The 22375-nt window shown below is 51.3% G+C and overlaps 1 protein-coding gene across 7 annotated transcripts; it reads left to right on the top strand.

Moving 5' to 3' along the window:
- The first annotated feature begins 31 nt into the window (after positions 1-31).
- LOC104044106 (ADAMTS-like protein 2) lies at positions 32-22367 on the top strand. 7 transcript variants are annotated; one of them, XM_064454499.1, is made up of 18 exons: positions 32-176; positions 7127-7269; positions 9477-9552; positions 10062-10164; positions 11142-11287; positions 12010-12133; positions 13391-13471; positions 13913-14088; positions 14377-14803; positions 15426-15846; positions 16684-16790; positions 16977-17106; positions 17466-17679; positions 18307-18462; positions 18835-19005; positions 20712-20888; positions 21561-21705; positions 21829-22367. In XM_064454499.1, the coding sequence occupies exons 1-18, from the start codon at positions 168-170 to the stop codon at positions 21945-21947; spliced, it is 2925 nt and encodes a 974-aa protein (XP_064310569.1). In that variant the 5' UTR covers positions 32-167; the 3' UTR covers positions 21948-22367. The 7 variants fall into 7 exon arrangements, with proteins under 7 accessions (XP_064310569.1, XP_064310570.1, XP_064310571.1 ...); XM_064454500.1 differs by having other exon boundaries at positions 33-176; positions 7132-7269; XM_064454497.1 differs by lacking the exon at positions 32-176 and adding an exon at positions 509-835 and having other exon boundaries at positions 7132-7269; positions 14377-14692.
- The last annotated feature ends 8 nt before the right edge of the window (positions 22368-22375 follow it).

Raw genomic sequence — 22375 nt, 5'->3', positions numbered from 1 at the left:
CTCACCATGCAGGCACGTTTCAGGTACCACACCAGCAAGAGCAGCTCTCCGTGGGCGATGTCTCCCTCCCACCTGTTCCAGCACAGAGCACACACACTGCCCTCCAGCCCGAGCAGGGCCAAAGGGATGCTCCAAGAACCAGAGCTTGCCCAGAAAGGGCAGGAAAGATGAGTCGGGTGGGGAATGGTTTTTGTGCAGGAGGAAATGAAGGGAGGGCTTGGCTTGGGAGCAAGGGGTTTGCGTGGGACAGGGGGTCCCCGGGTGTCCGAGGCCGCGGGTGGCTCGGCAGGGACTGCTTGCTGCCTCAGTCGCTGCCCCGGGACACTGCGAGGGGCGCCGAACCAGCTCCAAAAAGCGGTAAGAGAAATCCACGAAGGGCCGGGCGGTGGGACCGGCCGCAGGCAGGGCGGTGCGAGGGGGCAGAGCTCGGGCTGCAGCTCGCAGGCGAGACGCGGGGCCGAGCCCTGGGGCGGCGGGGCCTGAGGAGCGCCCGGCCCCCCCGCCATCCCACCCCACCCCACCCCACCCCACCCCATCCCATCCCATCCCCATCCCCCGCCGAGCGGCCGCGCCGCGGGTCGCCGCCCGCCACCCGGCAGGTTGTAAAGTCATTAACTCCCTCAGCCATGCCGGCCCGCGCTCCGGCAGCGGTTGCTCCCGCTACCACCGCTGGTGGGCCGCCTCGCCGCCTCGGCTGCAGCAGCGGCGGCAGCAGGAGCGGCAGCAGGAGCAACAGCAGCAGCAGCGCGGCATGGCCGCCGCTCCCCGCCTCCGCCTCCTCCTCCTCCTCCTCCTCCTCCTCAGCGCGGCCGCCGCCGCCCCCCTCGGCGCTAAGGTAAGCGGCGGCGGGTGGGCCCGCGGCGGCGGAGCCTCCCCTCACTCCCTCCTTCCTTCCTTCCTTCCTTCCCTCCCTCCCCTCAGGGAGCAGCGGCGGGGCCGGGGCCAGGAGGGGCGCTCCGGGGCCGGCCGCGGTCGCCGTCGCGGTCCTGGTCGCCCCGGGCCTGGGGCAGGGAGAGGGCGGCCCGGCCCGTGCGGGGGAGCGGGAGGGCTTCTAGTTCCTGCAGGGGATAGCCGGGGATTGGGGGGTCCCCCCCGCTGCCCTCCCTCAGTCTGGAGGTGCGTGAGAAGGGGGGTTTGTCGCGCCTTCCCCCAGATTCACCCCGAGGAGCCGACGCTTTGCCCGCTCCCTGGCGGCCTGGCACTAACAAAAGGCCGGCGGGGGGCGAGGGCGCCTGAGGAGGCTTCCCAGCATCACCAGAGGGACCGTGTGGGAGCAGGGCCTTTCCCAGGCTGGGGCTTTGCCCGGGGCTGCCCCCCGCGTTCATCCCTGGCAGAGGGTTGGCTCCAGTTTTGGGCTGAAAACAGATTTTGCTCTTCCCTCTCCCTCCCACCACCCCAGGCATGGGTTTAGGCGGCTGCTTTCTCTGCTAACAGTGGGGTGCATGTCTGGGCATTGGAGCCCCACGCTCCCCTCACCTCTGCTCTCCTCCACAAAACCTCCTCAGCCTGGCCTTCCTCATGGCACTTGTTTCACAGCAGCGACGAAACCTCTCTGCCAGTCCCCCTTCTCCTTCCCAAGGCCCAGCCTGGAAAAATTGCCCTGTTATTGTGCAGGAGAGGCAGAGATTCCAGCTTTGCAGGGCGCCTGCTGTGCCCCTGCCTTCACGGGTCACTGCATGCATTGTGGCTCAGCACTCCGGTTTCCCTGAGGGGAACCTAGCCAGATTTCGTTGCTGCTAAACGGATTCTGTTCTGCTAAAGGAAGAGGGTTTGGGGTTGTGTTTCCCACTCCCTCACCCCAGACTCCATGGCTGGTGTGAAGCAATCTCACATGAGCATTAAATGCAGAGAAGACGAGACACCGCAGCTTTGCGGACAACCCAGGTTTGAGGAGCAGCAGTGTCTCCTGTTCTGGGGTTGTCATAGTTTTAAAGCTCACATGTCTCATTTCCACTTTGTTTTTACCTTCATACACATCCGCAGCGGATGGGTATGGAATAGGCAGCCTGTTCTGTTTACCCCTTAACTGTAGGACTAAATCAGAGAGAAGTTTCAGGGAGAGCAAGCCAGGTCAAGTTAAACAGATGTGAAGTCCTTCATTTAGGACTGACCTGGATGGACTCCTCCATCAACATATGTACACAAGCCTTGGTTGCTCATGGTTCTCCCTGCCCCCAGCAGCTGAGTTTGTATAGCATCTAAGACGAGGACATCTGGGGCTGGGAAGAGAGCTGCTCAGCCCTTCCCAGGACAAATGCGCACCAGTACTCTTGCCATCTCTGCCCTGAGCACTCGCTTACTCCAGGAGATCCCTGCAGAGCACTCTGCTGAAGGAGTGCGTGGTGCGATATGGCCTGGCAGACGTGGTGGCTAGTATTGATTGGTATCTCTGGTGCAAGACAGCACACGGATGGTCATTAGGGGATTAACCTGCCATTCCTCTTGCTATCCTGTTTTCTATATACAACATGATTATACAAAGAGTGTCATAGAAAGCCTCAATCCATAGACATGGTAAGCAAATTCTACCTGGGGCTAGCTGCATTTAATGCCTGATAATAGAGATGCCTCTCACACACACTGCCTGTTACTCCCTTCTTCCCCTTCATGGATTTCCATCCTTTCTACTGTTTTGCCCCAGAATAAGTGCATTATCCCACTTGAAGGGAGTGACCTAACTGACCTGGATTGAGTATTTAGTAACGATGTACGGCACTTGCCTGTGGACTTTCTGTCATGGCAGGATTACGAATAGTACTTGGTAGTTCTCTGCTGGCTTCTGTTCACTGGTTTTCTAATTTGCTTCTCATCTGTTCCTCATTATATGTCCAGATTTCTGTTACTTGTCTGCCACAATATCACATCTTTAGCAAGGTACCATTTTTCCCCAGATTAGCGTTCTTCCTGATCCCTTAAAAATCAGTTCTACATTGCTCCTTTTACCTCAGGATTCCTTCCCCTCATCGAAAACTGCTTCTCAAATATCTTTTTTCAACTTTTCTAAGGAAGACAGGGTCTTGCATCTGCTTCCAACAGTGAATCTCTCATACAAACTACCCAAATAAGATAAAACAATGACAGGATGAGAAATAGCTTTGCACAAACACCAGTTCTTTTGTAAAACATTGGGGCGTAATTGCAAATGCTATTGTTTTTTTTTCACGGCTGTGGTAGAGTCTGTCACCACAGCTTGAGTCAGAGAATGACACAGGGAGCCCAAACCAGGGGAGCTAAGCATGGTCATTCATTTCCAGATAATAATCTGATGTCCTTTCCAAGCATTAAGACATCTGAAGGTACTTAGTATTTCAGTAAGTAGAGCGGTTTGCTGTAGAGACAAGCCCTTAAGTAAAGGGATCGTGGAAGTTTTTCATAGAGGACATGCAGTTAATGGCCTCAGAGAAGGTCTGTGAAGAATTTGTTTCATTTTCAGCTGCTGTTTCTAGTATCTTATAAGCTCAGGCAGGGTTGAGCGGAACAGTTTACAACAGCTACTGTGCCCTTCAGTGCTGGGCCAGCCCTTGAGGCATGCCAGGCTGCAATGGAGAGCCTTCCCCACCCAAGCTTCTCTATTAAGAGAACTAAACAGGCATGCTTGTGGTCTTCCCAGACAGCTTTTTTACAGGGCCCCAGGCTCTAATGAATCTCAAGATTAGGCACAACAATAAGCAACACAAGAGAATAGGCCACTGACACAGTAATTGCAGTTATTCCCGGATTTCTGGGAAACCCAGCATAGCTCAGAGCTGATCCAGAGCATGACAGAGAGTCAGCAGAGAATTTTATCCCTTTCAGCTCTTCAGAAAGACCGCCTGGAAATCCGATAGGATGTCAGTCCAGGCCCACACGTCTTTCAGGGCTGAAGCATTTTGTTCATGGCAGCTTTTGTTTGGCAGGAGGAAGAGGGGAAGCAGCTGCTGGGTCTCTGGTTAGACAGAAAAAGCTTTTCAATGATGCTGGCTTAGAGACTGATGTTTCTGGCATTGATATTGGCAATTCTAGAGGCAGATATTTTATCCCTTGCAGGTTGGGGTTCAAAGCTCTGGTCCCCTCAACAAGGGGATGGGAGGGCAACCCTCACCTGCTCAGTTGCACAGCCTCCAGCATAAGTGCAGAGACACAGAAATAACTTGGTTAGCCTCAGAGAGGAAGAACTGCAGCTGTATAATCACCGGGTGCCAAGCCACAAATGCCTCAGGGAAAATTCTTGCGGAGAGCACCTGACTGAACTGGAATATGGTCTATCTTTTCTATGGATGTAAATTTTCGGCCTTATATTCCCCATCACCTAAGGAATCGTACCTGACCCTCTTACCTCCTTTAGGCAGAGCCCTCACTGAAGCCCAGCCAGAGGCAGCCTTATAAAGACTGGACCTGCGTGCACCTCCTGGTCCGGTGTTTCTAGCCTACTGTGTTTCTGTGGTTCTGCAGCAGAGTGCAAGTTAGAGCAGCTACAGCATCTCCCATAATTAGGAGAGTGCAACAGAGTTGTTGTAAAGCCCCTTTGATTTCTCCTTCTGCAAGGAGGAGGTGGGGGGCGGGTGGTTCACTCAGCCGGAAAGTAACTCTTGGGATTTGCTGAGGGACTTGGGAAACTAAAGCTAGGAGCTAATCTAATCTGGGGTCTGTCCCACAGTCCTTAATTTATTATCTGGAAGTTTGGAAAAGGCAAGTATCTCTAATTAAAAACAAGAACCATTCGTGTGTCATGATAAATGCAGATTTATTTCTGACAATATAATAAATTCAGCACAGATTGGAACCAGCTGCCCCAGCTCTAAGTACCTGAGGTTTCCCCTCCGCATCACCAGGCCTAGGACTCAGATGCAGTCATGCAGTCTCACTGGCCAAGGGGACAGCTCAGCATTGTCCTTGCTTACACAAGGAAAGAAATGCTTCTTGGCAAGGATAGGCAAGGGAGCTTGGTTATGGAAAAACCTGAGAGCCAAATCAATCTACTTAAAAAGTGATTGATTCCTCCAGTGCAGAGAGGAAGCAGAAACAGGGCTTATGGATATAGGGGAACACATTTCATTAAAAATAGTTTCTTTGACTAGCATCCTTCAGTAAATCTTCATTTGGGCTCCTGTCATTCCTGAAAGTCATAGTGCAGAGAGGAATCCTATTCTAACTGAAAGGCACACAAAGGTAGAGACGCTGATCTTCTCCAAACCTCAACTCTGCCGCCACATGCCAAGTCCTGCATCCAGGCAAAACACCCAAAAGCAGTAACCCTGAAAAGGAGCCTGCAGCTCTCTGCCACTCCAAGTCCACAAAGTCTGTTTCATATCCAGGGATAGGTCAGTAGAACAGGCTATTTCACTTCTCTTCGCCTGTTTCCGTTCTGCCCCGTCTCACCTATTTGGATTGTAAGATCTCTGGAGGAAGACTACCTTGCAGGTTACAGCAACACAGAATTTTATTGCCACCAGGGGAAAAGCTATATAAACATTGCAGCTTTTGGTCCACATACCTTCCCTCCAGGCAGTCCATGCACCCCATGTAACTACTCTGTGAAGTGGTAAGACACCAACTTTGATTATTACCCCAGCTATGGGAGAATCTGTATTGTGCTGAGCTCTCCACACAGACACCAGGTAAATCATTGGCATTCTCCTTCCCGACAGTTGAGAAGAACTTTTCCTCCGCAGGCCTTGAGATGCTTATCACAGAGAAGCAGAGAAGGGGTCAGGGAAAGATTTTAGCTGAAAATACCTTACAGTAAGAGACTTTTGGTTTCTTTCCTTTGTAAATGTGGAAGCTACAGTGACCATTTCAATTTACAGCCTGATAATATACAGTCAGACCAAAGTTCTCATAGGAAATAGGCTGAGATGATAATTTGGAAGAAGAGAAGGTATTTTTGAAAACAAGTCTGTTTCTTTTAAATTTCATTTTTCTCTTGAGCAACTCAGCTGCTGGCCACAGCATTTGGTCCCTGTCAGGCAAGTCAAGTCCAGATAGAACATCTACATACAGCAAAGAGTTTTGTGGTATTGTTTTCGAAGTTGACTATTGTAATCACTAGAGAGTAAAGCATCAGGTAATGGTGCTTTTTGGCAGCAGAGTAGGTTACTTTCAACACGCTCTGGCTATCACCAAGAAGAGGCACTATGCACATTTCGACCATGCTAAGTTACAACTTTAAAACATTTGCATAAAACCAGCTGCATCTCTTCTGCCCAGAGGATGTTCTGTTGGCAGACGCTGTAGAAATGACAAGTTCTCGGGCAGGAATTACACTACAAGATGAATAACGCTTTGGCTTTATTGCACCATGAAAGAGCATAAAGCCAAGAGACAGTCAACCAAAATAGTGAACAGAGCATGTTTAGTGATGAGCAAACCCTGCTGACTTTTCTTTCACATCCATCAATTATGCTTTGTAGGTTGGTTCTTTGCAACAGGACTATCGGCCACTGCCTCAAAGCAGCATGTTTTGCTAATAGTAGCACTGATACAACTTCCCTGAGCACTTACTTTAACATAGCAGACTTAACACACACACAAATTATTAATTTTCTTCTACTAATACTGAAACACTCTCAGCATTTTCAGCTGGATAAATCCTTTCCAGTCCCTGTCTTGTGTTAAACTCATTGCTGCATTTAACACTACTCACAGCTGTATTTCAGTAAACAGCAAATTAATTCCTGCATGGGCTAGTTTGCCAAAGTCCCTGGGAGCTTTCAGGCCATGAGACACTAAACAGGAAAATATTGCAAGAGAAAAAAAAAAAAACGCAGCTAAAACACAGAATCCCTTGCCTGCTGGGAATTGTGGGGGCACAGCCAACAGCAGCCTGCTGCACTGACCGCACTGGGGCCAAAGAAGCTCATGTCACACATGTCCAGCCCAACAGCATTCTCTACATCATGTCATGAGATCTTGGAGGCATCCTCCTTCCCATGCATAGCTCAGTCTTGGAAGGAAATTTGAATTTTGAGATGTGTAAGCCTGCTGTGACCCTGCAGGGGCCTGATCCTGCCACGGTTGTCCCAGTGCTGCCCGTTTAGAAAGCATCCAAGTGACGTTCTCCCTGGGGGAGCTGCCTTTAGAAGGCCCTTTTCTGCACAGGGTGGTGGGGAGCCAGGTTCTCCAGCTAACCGTACTCTGTTTCTGTCAGGACAGTAGTGAGGCAGCAGATGGAGCTGGCCCCTGGGATGAAGAAGTCACCAAGTGGTGGGGAGAGTGGAGCTCCTGGTCCACCTGCTCCCGGTCCTGCGGGGGAGGTGTGATGTCCCGCGAGAGGCACTGCTTGCAACAGAGGTAAGTCATGTCCCAGCCTGCACCCTTGGCTGGGCCTCAAGCACCAGAGGGGAAACGGGGTGCCCCTGACCTGCGTTTTTGGGCCAAACCTCCTGGGTTTGCACAGTCGTCCATTCTCTTTTCTGCAGCCTCTCGGAAAGGAAGGCGGCTGTTGCCTGCGGGGTAGGTGGTGAACAGGCAGTGGTGGGGAGGGCTGACAAGGGAGAAGCATGCTGCATTGGGCAGGCAACAGGTCCTCTAAACATGCCACTCACTCAGCCTGGCTCATCCTATGGGGAGCAAGAGCTTGGTCCTCTCTTGGGGTCTGTGAAAGAGTTGAAGATGATAGGGTTGTGGGCTGGAGGAGACTAGCTCTATTCCTCTTTTCTTTCACAAACCCTCGCTTACTGTGGCTGCTTTGACACACCTAACGCTGATTTGTAGCCAGTTCCTGTGCTAAGGCTGTGGGTACATATTCCCAGACACCTTCTGGGGACTTGATTTACTCCTGGCAGCAGCCAGCTCAGCCATGTCTCAGCAATTTCCCCTCTTTATTCCCTGCAGAGCTTGCAAGTCTTTTTCCCTTCTGTCATTTATCTGGCTGTCACCTGACAGCATCTCCATTTGTCCCCTACAGCCACATTTGTCCTCTACAGCTGCTACAGTCCTGGTATTGGTTGGACAGGGTTTGTGGGAGTGGGGAGAGGTGGGGAACTGCAGCTGCCTGAACTCCTGATGCCCCCTCCGGGTCACCTTGCCACCAAGCCCTCCTCCTCCTCGGGCACCTCACTAGCCTGCTACTCTAGGCTCCTGAGATGTTAATGAGAGCTGGCATCCTGCAGCACGGCAAGCCCACAGGGGCTGCCCACTCCACACTCGGCTCCTTTCCCTTCTGCGTGAATGCACTACTGAGTGGAGGAAGTTCAGACTAGGGCCCCCACCTGCTCTCACTCCTGCAGCAGAAAACTTTTATGTGGGCTGGTTGGCAGCACGACGAGGGTCCAGAAGTGCTGCAGTACCTTCCATCTGGACATGGCTTTCCCACTAACCTGGCTTGCCAATGCCTCTGCTGCTACTCCTCCTCCCCAGCACACTGTGGCTATCATGGGAGAGCAGTGGGAAACAGGACAGGAGGGAGCCTGGGCTGCCCTACACTCCTGCTCAGCCAGAGGAGCCCTTTTGCCCTTTGCCTGCTGCCAGAAGAGAGATTTTTATCTCTATTTGGCATATGCTCCATGTTTGACTCCACAGCTGGGGAAGGGAGGGCTTTGCTGTGGCATTTTACTCCAGGGTTCAAGTCTGAATTAAAAAAAAAAAAAGCCCAACATAAAACCCAGCCAAAAGGTTTCTGCAGCTTTAAGGAGAACAGCTTAAGTGTGAGCCAAGTATGCCCACAGTACAATTTCTGCCTGAGTCTGCAGGCAGCCTCTGCTTCAGCTGGAAGGAATGGCAGTTTTCAAGCCTTTTGGTACAAATTTAGGCTTTGCCTACTTCATGAAAAGCATTGCTCTGCAGTACCTCTAGCCAGTCCAGCCTGAATATGCCTACAGGGCTCTTCGTTACACAGTGCATCTTATGTTCCCAATGCTGTTAACGCATTGTCTGCTGCTGTTCTTTACGCAGACCACATTGCCTTAATCTGCAGCCTCAGCCATTCTCCCTGTGTCTTCCCAGCTTTCAAGATGAGTCAAGGACTCCAGTATCCCCTGGATAACTCCTGCTGGCCAGAGCTAAAGCATTGTGTTGAAAAATTCCCATGGCTTTGGTCCATCACCTGCACCAAGCCTTTCTTGGCAATCTTTTAAGGTGGCCAGTCCCCATGAGAGGTGCCATCTCCCTGCCTGCTGCACAGTGAATCCTGAAATTGACTCCCCTGGTTACAGCAAATCCTGGGAGCCTCCATGGGAGCGATGGTTCATCAGGGTCTATGGTCCTTTTGTCACATCAACCCTTTTGGAGCTCAGAGGTGAAGGGACATAGTGGTGGTGATACTGCGGTTGCTCCCCATCTGCTCAACCTGCCCCAAAACAAGAGTAGTTTAAAATCACAGTCCGCCTAAAAGCACTGAAAATGTGTTTCAGAGATGTTGCCTAGTCTAGATCCAGAAAGCTTTGGTCCAATAAAACGCCTGCCTTGTTTCTTCCTATTAAGTCAGGCCTGACTTCTCTGTCATCCTCAATACCTTAGTACTTCACAGACCTCCAGCTCATTTTCTTTCTGCTTTACAGGCTCCAGATGCCCCAGGGAACAGACAGCACCGTGTGTCTTGGTGAAGCCAAGCACTACCAACTGTGCCAGCAGCAGGTGAAAACCACTTCAAGTACCCACTGGTCCTTACTGGGGGATGTGGGCCTTAGGGGGTCACATCTGGAGCTGCAAGAGCACCAGCACTCAGGGTGTGACTGGTCTGTCAGAGGAGTGCAGACAAGGGGTATGATCCACTCCTGGGGTGGCTGATGGTATGCCTTTGAAGAGGTGGGACATGGGCTCTACTCTCTGGGACTGAGAGGTGGGGGAAGAGGATATAAAAACATATTTGCTGTGGGTTGGAGGGAGGGACAAAGTTTTTCCGGTATGCTTTTCCCTTCACTGGAAGTAATTTTTGCAGGACTGTTAAATACAACTGTCTGAGGGGCCCTTGGCTATGGAGGTCTGGCCTTTCTGCCTGTATTATGGCACCTCAAAGTCCATCACTGATTCCTTCCAGGGTGGACAGGGCATTTTCATCCTCCAAGGATGCATCAAGGACAAGCAGGTGTCACAACCACGGCTGTGATGTAGGGAGCTTTTGATCACATTTATTCCCTCCATAGCCCTGCCCATCCAACACAGCAAGCTTCAAACAGCAGCAATGCTCCAGCTTCAATGCCAAAGCCTTTGGGAAGCGCTACTACCACTGGATGCCCCTCTATCCAGGTGGGTTTTCATAGCTTCACACAGAAGATCAGGGTGGGAAAACACCCACAGATTCTCCTCAGACACAGGAGAAGGGGAAGGTCCCAGGGGACAAGGGATGGATGTTCCTGGCTGGTCTGGAAGTGCTTCCCTATGCTCCCTGCTTCGGAGAAATCATTCCCTGTCTCTTCACATAACTACTCCACCCAGCCAGGCCTCCTCTCTCACCACACTGCTCCTGTTTTGGATCCTACATCAGCAAGCACTGGTGGGCAGACAGGACACAGGCTTTTCTGAGTTGTCTTGGCTAACCAGCAGTCATCTTGGCAGAGTGGGTGTTCACGCTCTTTGTGCCTTCTACCATTTTTGGCTGCCTCTGTCACTCAGTGTGCTTCCCACTGGGTTGGTGATGGTTTGTTCTGAGCAGGATGCCCATCGGTTTCCTCCACAGGCGAGACAAATTGCTTCACATGGGTTGCTAGGTGGCCCTTGAGGCCCAGATTCAGCTTGCCTGAGATATTACCCTCTTTCTGGACCCACTTGTTTTTCTCTTTCCATTAGCTGTCAAGGGGACATAGAACATCTGCATCTCTAGCTTCAGTTGCTCAGCTGGATGGGGTGTAGCTGGCCAACAGCCCCACACAGTCGGTACTCCTCTTACAGGTCTTGCTCTTGTGTATTTATGTGTGGCCTGGGATCTGGTGATAGAGATTCCCATGTCTGGCACAGGGAATGGCACTGCAAAGGGGAGAGGGTGTGGCAAGGAGGAGTGTTTACCAGCAAGAAGCATTTCTACTAGGCACGGTTCCCAGCTGCAGCCTTATACCATGTCCCCTTTACTACTACAAAACCTGTAGCCTTGGAGCCTCGTCTCAGGCGGCAAGAACATCCAAGGTGATATCAAACCATCAGTTGGGATAAGGGGAAAGTCCCCTTCCTCACTGCCTACCTCTAAGCTCCTTGATCTGTCTGGTGACTCTCTGCCTCTGTCCCTTCAGATGACTACACCATTATCTCCAACAAACCATGTGACCTCCAATGCACCACCCGGAATGGAGAGAGGCAGCTGATGGCCCGAGCACAGGATGGTACCTCCTGCAAGGACAGGACCTATCAAGGGGTCTGCATCAATGGGAAGTGTGAGGTGAGACTCCAGGAGGAAGTAGTACAGAAACGGAGAGTGTAAGTGCATGGCTGGACCTCCTAGTCATCACAAGGCCAGGGGTCCCAGCAAGGAATTGCAACTGAGGCCTGGCGTGCAGTAATTACCTTCACTCTTGAGTGCCTGTTGGCTAGAGGAGAGCAGAGAATTTCACACAAAGGGAATTATATACATCCACATGTTCCCACGGAGTGACAGCACTTTCTTCCCAGCTGAGAGAAGACTCAAATTGCAGGTTTGTTTACATAGTCATAAAAAAAAAAAGTCTTTGATTTGATTTTTCACCTCATACAGCAGGGATGAAGGGTGGCTCTATATAGTGTAACAGGAGTGCCTTTCAAGCTCAGAAAGACCTGCCCATTGATGCAGCATCTCCTGGAGGGTGATGATGTATATCACTACTTCAGGGAGAAGGATTGGCTTAAATACAGAGATAGAAGGAACTGAAACAGCTTACCCAATTCTTACTCCATTCACCTGCACGCACAAGTCCCTGCCCTGGGTTCAGGAGCACAGTGTAGATGGTTACAAGTTCACAGATGAATTTGTGCTGTTGATGTATTCATTCATTATTCCACTCCTAGCTAAGCTATATCCCCACCTAGAACCTCACCAAAAGAACGTGATAGCATTTCCTTGAAAAGTCCCTGACCTGTGTAGAAAAGCTGGCCCCAGGAAACCCTCTTTTCTTTTATTCTTTGCAGCCAGTTGGGTGCGATGGGAGGCTGTACTCACCCCGGACGATGGACAGATGCAGGGTGTGTGGAGGGGACGGCAGCACTTGCCACCGTGTCTCGGGCAGCTTCCGAAAGGCAATCTCACAGATAGGTACTCCCTGCTACCACAGTCCGGAGACTTCACCTGCTACTTCTTACAACCAGCTGGCATGAAGGGTGACTGGCTTGAATGCGAGTAGAGTTTCCTAGCTGCTTGGTAAAAAGAGCTGAAGAGTACCACCCCTGCTTAAATGCCTGTATTTTGCCCTTTTCACTTAATCATCAGAGGAAATTGGCTTGATGTGCTGTATATTAGGCTGGTAAGGTTTCCCTTCACCTCTTTACAATAGGAAGCAGCTGGGGATCTATTTGTTCCCATTGATTTTGGCATCTTGCCCACCTCAGATAATGTGAAGAGATCAATGAACCATCTTTTATTTGTGCTACATGTTCATTTGAAACTTAAACTCCTATGATGAGGGTCACAGCATTTTTTTCAGCCTGCACTTAGTCTCCTGCTTTCCCTAGTGCTGTGGCTGGCACAGCTGAGGGACAGTCCCTCTGAAACTGGGCTGAGAGTCATTCCTTGCAACCTCATGGCCCATTCCTCCACCCACAGGACGAATAGACTGTGGTATGCTTATTAGTAATTAACTAACTGTGGTTTGAGGATGCTTTGGAACATCATTTCACATTGTTGTTTCACTAGTCTGCTTCACTCTCTACAGACACCAGATTAGAAAAGCACTCGTCCCTTTCCAGAGCAATGGTGCTCTGGAGCTAACCCCAATGGTGCTAACCCCTCTAGCAGTACAGATACAGTTTTGGCTTCCTCTTCCAGTCCATATAAAATCTTACAGAATAGACAAGACCTGCATTTCTAGCAGGAAGGACAAGCTGCCAAACCATGTAATTTAGGAGCCTTATTTCCTCTCCCTTTAAAGGTCAATTTTTATGCTACTCCTCAGACAAATTCTGTTGAGTCAGGAGCTGAGGAGACCTACGATCTTTTCCATCCTCTGTTCAGCATCAGCCCTGATTGCTAGTAAGCTTTTTCTTTGCTCTTGCCAGGAAGAGCGTGAGAGCACATTCGTTCACACACCTAAAGCCAGGCTGTTTTACTTGTGCAGTTCCTTCCTGAGTCCAAACCCAGCAGTGATCAAACTGAGCCTTAGAGACCTGAAGGGGTCAGAGGGGACCTGGGATTAGAGCTCACAGACTGGCACAACATGCATTTATGTCCTTAGCGCCCTGCCCCTGAAGGACGGCGCTGCCCTCCTACATACACACTTATCCCACGAGCTGCTTTTCCTACTAGACCTTTTTATTCTGTCCTCAGGGTTTCCTCACCCTCTGTTCTGTTCCTCAGGTTACGTGTTCATCACCAACATCCCTGCTGGGGCCACAGACATCCTCATCATTGAGCGCAGGAAAACGGAAAACATCCTAGGTAAGCAGAGGAACCAGATGGGTATAGAGGTCCCAGTTCAGCTGCCTGTGAGGTGGGAGGAGGGCTCTGTGCACTCCCGCCTGTGCTGTGAGAGAGCTATATGTGAGCATTTCCTCCAGGGTAGCACGGGGCACTTAATCTCTCCATAAACCAAGGCTACTACTTCTCCAGCAGCCAGCGGCAGGAGGGACATTTGGAAACCAAGCTCACTAGGGTCAGTCCCTGCTGTGAAGACATTTGTGCTCTTGCTGGAGAGGGAAATGAAAGGAGCAGGCATTGAATACTGTTGATCTGACCTGTTGTGGAAGATAAACACAGGAGCACCTGCAGGTTTTTTTCTAGTGGGCTTTTCTCAGTCATGAGCGGTTTGCTCTCCTCAGTGCCAGTGCAGCCCTGGTGTTCAGCATGAGTATCACATTTATTGCTTTTCTCTCTCTGAAGCACTCGCAGATGAATCTGGGCATTTCTTCTTCAACGGCAACTCCGCCATTGACAACCCCCAGAACTTCAGGGTAGCTGGCACGATCTTCAAGTACCGGCGGCCCTCAAGCCTCAACTCAGATGGGCTGGAGTATATCATAGCTCACGGGCCCACTAACCAGTCTCTGAATGCCATGGTATGTGAGGAGCTAGCTTTAGGCTTTCCTGTCTTGCCTGTCCCAAAATTGTGAGCCTTCCTCCAACAAAGGGAATATTAATCTGGTTCCCAAGCCATACCTGAGTGTGTAGGTGCCTGAGGGAGCCAGATATTGTCTTGGGGGCGGGGGGGCTGTTCCTCTTGCATTTATCTGGATTCTATCTTTTCTTAACATCCATGACAAAATGGATGTGGATAGAAGAGGTCTCTGGGAAATACATATCCTTAAAAAAAAAATGGTTTTGTTTTCTTGCCCTGTTTCCTCCAGTACTATAACTTTAATGGGAAAATGCCACACATAACTTATGACTACACTGTACCACGGACACCACCTCTCCGAACTGCAGCCCCTGCAGTAGACAGGCCTGTCTATCATCACCTATCAGAGACCATCCAGAGCCATCCCATTCCAGCCAACTCAAGAGCTCCCCAGGACTTCAATGCCACATGGCTCTCCCTGATGCCAGATGACACCAGTGAACAGCTTCCTCTAAGAGAAGGGCATGAAGATTTAGGCTTTGGTCACCCGCACTTCTTCCAGACCAACTCCACCAGTCAGACTCAGGACTGGGGCTGGGAACAAGGTGAAGAGAAAGAGAAGTATGGCTTCCAGCTAAGACAGGTCTACCATGCAAACACAGCAGGAGAGGCAGAGGAGGAGGAAGCAGCAGCAATTGGTGAAGAAACAGAGTTGGGTTGGTTGCTTTATTTTTCCTTCTCTCCCATTTTATTCATTGAAAGCAGACATCCTACATTCATTGTCTTTAAATCTAAGGTGGCTTTACCGTCAGAGCAGACAGGAGGGAAAGATGATTAATAGCAGGGTGGAGACTGTCAGGGAGCAGCGAGGGCCAGTAGCTCCATAAGGGAAGGGTTGCTGGGAAAGGGTGGCCACAATACAGATCAAGCAGTGCCCTGTCAGGCAGGGCATTCCCATGGCATCTGAGCTTGGCAGGCAGGCCAGTGACAGCAATAGGTCCTAGCAACCGTCCAGTGATCATCAGGTGAAAGCAAGGTGACAAGTCAAATCTGAGGTCAATATGGGAAAGCCAGACAATAGTTCCAGGACAAAGTACACCTGCAGCATTGCTCAGGGCAGGTCTGAAGGCCCAGGCCTGAGCTTAAATGGAGTTCCTGAGCAATGGGCAGAGAGTGTGTGTGAGAGGTTGGTCAGGACTATTAAGACCTGTTGGTGCACCCTGGTGGCAATTTATGATTTTGAGGCCAAATATGCAACGGTTTTTGCCTTGTTAGATACCACCTGCTGAAGTAGAAGCCATCCAAGATAATTAAAGCATCCTTGTTTTTTCCTTCCAGCTCTCAGGTTCAATCAGATTTCCATCAGCACAGCTGTACCCTACAGCATGAGGAAATCCGAGCTCTCAGAGAACAGCCACATAGCATCCTCCAGGCTTCATCTCTTCAGGCGTCTGTGTCACCGAGACCCACACAACACTGCCTTCTGTAGGGAGCTGCAGCACCTGGCAGCCAGGCTGGCCCTGAGGAACTCTACAGCAGGACTGTGGACCAAGACAGTTGCCCGGTGGCCACAGGGCCTCCACAAAGCACTGGCCCATAAGAACTCACTGGAGGACTTGAAGGTGGAAGCATTTGCTGGGAGTCAGGGGGAAGCAGCCAACTACAGCATGACGGCATCTCTGGAGAGCCCCCTGCTAGGTGCCAGCCCAACCGTGGACATCAGCCAGGCAGAGCCTCTGCAAGCCCCTGGCACTGAAAGGTGGCACTTAATTTCCTGGGCAAAACAGGAGCGTGATTAGCTGGGGAGGGAGGGTCAAGCCAATCCTCTGGTAGTCTCACTGCCGTCCTTGATCTCCACATTCTCGAATGTCCGTCCATGCAGCTGCTGTAGATGCTTGACCAATGGTGTGTTCTCCAAAGACTGATTGCACAACTGGCCTGACCAGAGCTCCCAGAATGTATTGCCTCCCCACCCCTGCCTCAAAGGGATCCATTTAAATGGGTTCTGAAGAACCTGGGGTGCCAACACTAATGTGATTGTAAAGAAGGCCGGGAGTCTATAGCATGTCACATACCTCACATTTACCAGCACATCATACCCCTTCTGTCCCATTCTGGGCACACATGCCTCTGTAACTTCAGTAACCATTTGGCAGGAAAACGAGGGCCAACTTTTAAACGTTTCTGGCAGGCCACATGTGAACTATCCCACCACATTATATGGTAAGGGGGACCTTGCCTGAGCTCCCCTTTTCAACCTAATGTCATACCCCTCAAGGTGATAGCATGAACTGAGGCTGAGGGCACCTGCATGTTTGAAAGAACACGAAATAGACAAGTCTCACAATGAACGATGCCTCCGCTCAGACGATGTTGATCCATGGCTTTTCACAGCCTTGCTAGTTGAATTCAGGAGGTGCATCAAGGCTTTACATGCTCTGTTCATCAGTGGTCCGTCTTGCCCAAGGTGGGGGAGACTGAGAATGGAAACATGGGGTTTCTTCCCATCTTCAGAGACAGTGAGGAGGAAATTCACTATATTTTATGTTTGCAGCAATTTTTCATTTTTAGCTCACACCACCTCCTTTTTCCACAGCAATGAGTTTGTTGTGAGCCCCGTGGGCCATGACGACATTAGCTTGGCTGACATGTATCGGTGGAAAGTCTCGGCTTATGCCCCCTGCAGCTCCACGTGCACTTCAGGTAGGTTTGGCATCAGGTGACTTTTCATCTGAGGTCCTTTTTAGCTGTTGATGGAGAGAATACTGATATTTTTTAAAATGGCAGGTAGAGTTTCAGATGCAGTGAGCAGTCCAGTAATATAATCATGGTGGGAGTAGGCTTTTAGATCTGATCGAGCCTGACCAAGAGAGGGTCTTGATTGCCCAGCAGGTATCAGCACCTCCTATGCGATGTGTGTCCGGTACGACGGAGTGGAAGTGGATGAAGCATACTGTGATGCCCTAACCCGACCAGAACCTACTCATGAATTTTGCACAGGGAGAGATTGCCAGCCTAGGTGAGTGGAAATTACATCACCTGTCCATGAGGACAACATATCTTTGTAAGGATCATTTTCTGCTGAAAGTATACAGCCATTTCTGGGCTGGAGGATACACTTCAACAGCTAAGCCCTTGTATCCCCTTGTAAGCAAAAAGAGGGAAGGAATTTGCTGCCAAAATTGCCTGCTAAGGGCAAAGTTGGCTTTCAAGGCCAGCATCGCTTTAACACAGACATATACATGACGAGCAGATTCATAGTGGCAGCTACTGGGTGAGGGAATCCCAGGCACGCAGGCACTTGCCAGCCACCCCTTGTCGCTTGTCCCCCTTACCTGGGTTTTCCTTTGTGCTTTCTCCTGGGGACTGCCCATGGAGGTGGGAGACCAGCCGGTGGAGCGAATGCTCCAGAACCTGTGGTGAGGGCTATCAGTACCGCACTGTGCGCTGCTGGAAGATGCTGGCTCCAGGCTTTGACAGCTCCGTTTATGATGACCTCTGTGAGTCAGCTGGGCTGGCCAGGCCCATGGAGAGGAAAGCCTGCAAGAACAAAGCCTGTGGGCCCCAGTGGGAGCTCTCCGAGTGGTCCGAGGTAGGCAGCAGGGGAGCTTTGCTCCCAGAGGTAAGCAGGCGGGGCTGGGCTGGGGCCTGGAGGAAGGTGGCTGGCAGATGTTGGGTGCTGAGGAAGCCCCTCACCAGCTGCATCCTGGGGAGCCAAGGACTGCCTTTACCCACTGCTCTGCTGTTCTGGCGCTGCCCAGTGAACAAAGACCATTGCAAAAGATTTTTTCTAAGGTCACTTCTCAAGGGGGACATTGAACAAATGAAGGCAAGCACCTGTCAGCAAGAGGCTTTGCCTCCTTCTTTCCAGGGATTTAACTAAGGGCAGATGGCAAACAGCATGGAGACATAGAGGAGCTAAAACCCTTTGACTGATTTCCCACAGTCTGCTTGGGACTGGGACAGTGGAGCTGCCCAGTGACTTTGCATAGCAGTCCAGGCCTCAGCATCCTGGAGCATTGGAGCTCTAGGACCCAAAGTAATCAAGCAGCAGAGACAGAGATAGACCCACCTTTTTCTGTCCCTGCTGGGGCCCTTACCCTCTCCCCTAGTGCAGCAGGAGGAAAATGGGAGAAGGCATAGCTGCCTCCCTCACCTCTGCTTGCCCCCTTGTTCTCTGCTTCTGAGCCCTGGGGCTGACTCTGTATGGCTATTGCAGTGCTTGGCCCAGTGTGGCATGCAGGGGATGATGAAACGGGAGGTGCGCTGCTCAGTGGAAGCAGCCCTCTGCGATGAGTCCCGGAAGCCCAGCAGTGAGAAAGTGTGCACAGGCCCACCCTGCGACCGCCACTGGACTGCTTCGGATTGGGGCCCGGTGAGTCCAGAGGGTCTGTTTCTCCTTGAACCCAATGCTGGGGGTGCAGGGTTGGTGGGAGGGAGCAGGTGGGCAGTCATGCTCCTGCTCTCTTTTGGCTTTCTTCTGGCAGAGGTTAAACTAAAGAAACTAGAATAATCTCTATTGTTGCCTCTGCATGCTGTAAATTTTCACCAGCTGTGATGTGAGCTCTGTTCAATAATCTGGCAAGCTCACAGCCTCTGACCAGATGTACCTCTAAAGACCCTTGGGATCCAGTGCCACAGTCTCAGTCGCATGTCTAGGCTCAGGTCTCCTGGCACCACCAACCCTGACCTGACTCCTCCACCTTTCTGCTTTCTAATGTGTCTAAATGCTCTTTATTCCTCCAAGTGCTCAGGTTCGTGTGGTGAGGGACGCATGAGCCGCTTCATCACATGTCGCAACCTGGAGGGCAAAGTGATCTCTGACTCGCAGTGTGACCCAACCACCAAGCCCCTAGCTGTCCATCCATGTGGTGACAAGAACTGCCCCGCACACTGGGTGGAGCAGGAGTGGGACCAGGTAAAGCCAAGCCCAGCCCTGTGTCCTCAGCCCTCCTTCCCACCCCATATTGCACAGGAGATGGTGGGAACCTGGCTCCCTTGGTGGAGCAAGGTTGTGTGGTGCAACCTCCCACCGAAGAGCTGTACCCTCACGCTTGCTGCTTCCAGAGAGAGGGAAGGGCAATAAATACCCCGGCTTGTCCCCTACCGTACCTTAAAGACCATCCCAAAGTTTGTGGCATTTGCTGCCTTCCCAGGGACCTCCTTTGGAGGGCAGCAATGTCCTAATGAAACTGCCCTTTTCCACCTCTGGCTTCCAGCCGGCAGTTGCAGACACCTCAGCAGAGCTCTTTGTCCAGAATCTGCACTCAGCCCCTCAAGATTTTGGTCCCACCACTAAAGAGGAAGCCCCCCAAAAACCAGCTCTGACAAGTAATAGCCAGAAGTAAACCTGAACCCAATCCCTGCTCTGGAAGTCACATCCAGGCCATGACTGTACTTGTTTCAGGACTTACAGTCCAGTGAACGTGGTCCAGGTGCCCTGTTCTACCAAGCAATCAGTCTCTCCCAGTCTACTTACACCCCTCTGTTACTCAAGGCCTAGGGACTCTGGGCTTCCTGTTACAAGGTGGTCCAAATCTCAGAGCACCGGGAAGGAACACATTGAATCAGCTGTGGGGTTTGGGCTTTGTCTTCATCTTCAACAAAACAGTGATTCATTAAAAAAGCACAAAGGAAGAAGATTTCTAGGAAACCAGAGAAGCAGCCAAGGCCTCTCCCCGCCAACCGTAGCTAAACGTCTGTTCTCATTTTACTATCGTTTATAGCTGTTGACTACATTCAGCCAAGTCTCCCTCCAGCACTGGTAATGAGCATGAACTGGTTAAACCTAGGAACCTATGGCAGTCCCATAACCCTGTCCTGCTCTGGCATATGGTGTAGGTCACAAACAATTCTGCAGTGCAGTTTTTCAGCTGTGTCCAGGTTATTAAACTCACCTGAACTCAGAGAGACCAGCTAAGCTTCCCACCTTTGCCTGTGCCAGCTTCTTTGCCTTTGCTATGTTCTGTTGGCTGATCAGCTCTGAGTTCACAGGGTGGCTAAGGGCAGATGCAAGCCAGCTGTGCTGGCTCTGCTGTGGTGAAGAAGGGCACAAAGCAGTGAAATCTCAAACTGGCAACTGCCTCCATGGGCATCAGGGAGCAGAGCTGAGCTAGAATCAGACCCTGCCTCCTGCTGTTTCTCTTGGTGGTGTCCTGAGAGAGTGAGAGCTCCCAGCTAAGCTTTGGGCTCAGCAGTACTTGTCCATGCAAAGCACCTGCAGTGCACCAGTTTGGGCCCACGCAAAGCTTGTCAGTACTCCAAGCTGTAGGTTGCTACACAAATACGCTACATGGTTAGATACACATAAAATAAGACAGAAACAGCCTCCAGTAGTCTTACCTTGGCTGCTCCAGGTCCCTTGTGGTAGCTGCTGTCAAGGCCAGCCAAGGTGAATTAAGCATCCCCTGTGCTGACTAACCACCGATTACCAGCTCCTCTCCTCGCTCCCTAAGAAATTCATCTTTGCAGACACCCATTGCGCCTGTGACCTGGGCAGCACTGCCTCTGTTAGACTGGTGTTAGCACACGCATTAAAGACCTTGCTTGTGAGCAGATGCCATCTTGATGCTCTGGAGGTGATGAGCATCGTTTGTTTCCTGGCTTTTATGTTCTCTTTCCCAGTGTGATGCCAGCTGTGGGCGAGGGATAAAGACCCGTGTTGTCTTGTGTGCGGGCCTGGAGAACGGTGTGTACAGGGAGTACCCTGAGAAGCGCTGTGAGGCCTCTCAGAAACCTGAGGAGCAAGCTGCCTGTTTCAAGAGGCCATGCTCAACGTGGTTCACCACCTCCTGGTCTCAGGTAGGGCTCGGGGTGGTGGGGAAGAGGGAGAGGAGACCTCATAACCCTGGTTGGTGGAGGATGACCTGCACTGAGGACTTCTAGCAGCCTGTTCTGCTAAGGGCTCCGTTAGGTCTGGATGGGACCATGAGCTCTGCTCTTCCACAGACCAGGCAGCAGGTGGAAGGACTGGCACACAGGAGCTGGGGAAAACCCTGGAGCTTGTGGATTATTGCCTCAAGCAAGAGCACGTGCCACACTGCAGGCAATACAGCTGTGTCTCCTCCTCTGCCAGGAGGCAACATTCTGTCTTTCCCTGCTTTCCCTTGATTTTAAGTGGTAAGCATTTAGGGAATGGGAGGACAGGGGAAGCTGGGCCTGGCTCGCAGCAGCCATTTCCTCCAGCTTCTATCACAGCATCAACACTCAAAGCAAAAACAATTCTGAATCGCATTAAAGCGACGAAAGCAAACTCCTCCTTTGCTCTGCCCCAACCCTGGCTCAGGGAGGCTCTCCTCCAGCAACAAAAGGGGAGCATAAGTTTGAGATAAGTATGGGATTTTACCCAAACCGCCTCAAGAATAGTCTCCAAAGCAGGGACCGGGAGGCCTCTCTGGAGGAACGAACTTGGGAACTATAGAAAAATTAAAAAATGCCTCTCACGACCCCTTTCCTCTCTCTTGATCCTGACAGTGCAGCAAGACATGTGGTGCTGGTGTGCGACTGCGAGAGGTGAAGTGTTACCAGGGCGAAGTGCTGGCTCAGGGCTGTGACCCCATGTCCAAACCAGAAGCCAGGCAGACATGCCAACTCCAGCTGTGCCCCACAGAGGCACCAGGTAAATCTGGCAGGGCAAAGAGGGAGAGGAGCCCTTGGGAGCCCTTTCCTCTGTCCAGCTCTCTGCTGAGGAAGCACATCTATCTCCTTTTTAACCCCTTCTGTGGATGCTTCTGCTCCCCAGAAGAAGACTGTGAAGACAAAGCGGCAGCCAACTGCGTGCTGGTGCTGAAGGTGAAGCTGTGCTCTCACTGGTACTACAGGAAGGCTTGCTGCCGGTCCTGTCGGCTCAAGTCACCCTGACTGCTGCCAGCCATACTTCCCTTCCAAGTTCAGGGGCAAGAGCCCCCTTGAGCCAGACTTTACCACTTGAAGCCACCCCATTTGGCTTGGCTGTGGAGCCAGTCCCTGTAGACCAGCCTGCTCAGTGAGGAAGGATTCCTAGGACTTAGTCATCACTGTTCCCTCTCCACCAAGAGGATTTTACACAAGATAAGCCATCAGTTCCTAGAAAGCTACTGAGAAGTGAGTTGGGAAAGCCTGTTCGTGCTGTCGTCATCTCTGAAGAGCTCTAGTAGGAGGCGGCAGGGCGCAGAGGCCAGCCCGCAGCAGGGCACAGCTGACAGCAGCCAGCTCTCTGGCCTGCCCTGCAGGTTGTTCTAATATAAGGGTAATTTCCAAAACACACTGAAAAATTCTGTGTCACAATAAAGAGCTAAACTGTAAAACTA

Source organism: Phalacrocorax carbo, chromosome 6 (genome assembly GCF_963921805.1).
Source record: "Phalacrocorax carbo chromosome 6, bPhaCar2.1, whole genome shotgun sequence".
NCBI lineage: Eukaryota > Metazoa > Chordata > Aves > Suliformes > Phalacrocoracidae > Phalacrocorax > Phalacrocorax carbo.
The sequence above is the reverse complement of the archived record's forward strand: the minus strand, read 5'-3'. Positions and strand labels throughout refer to the sequence as shown.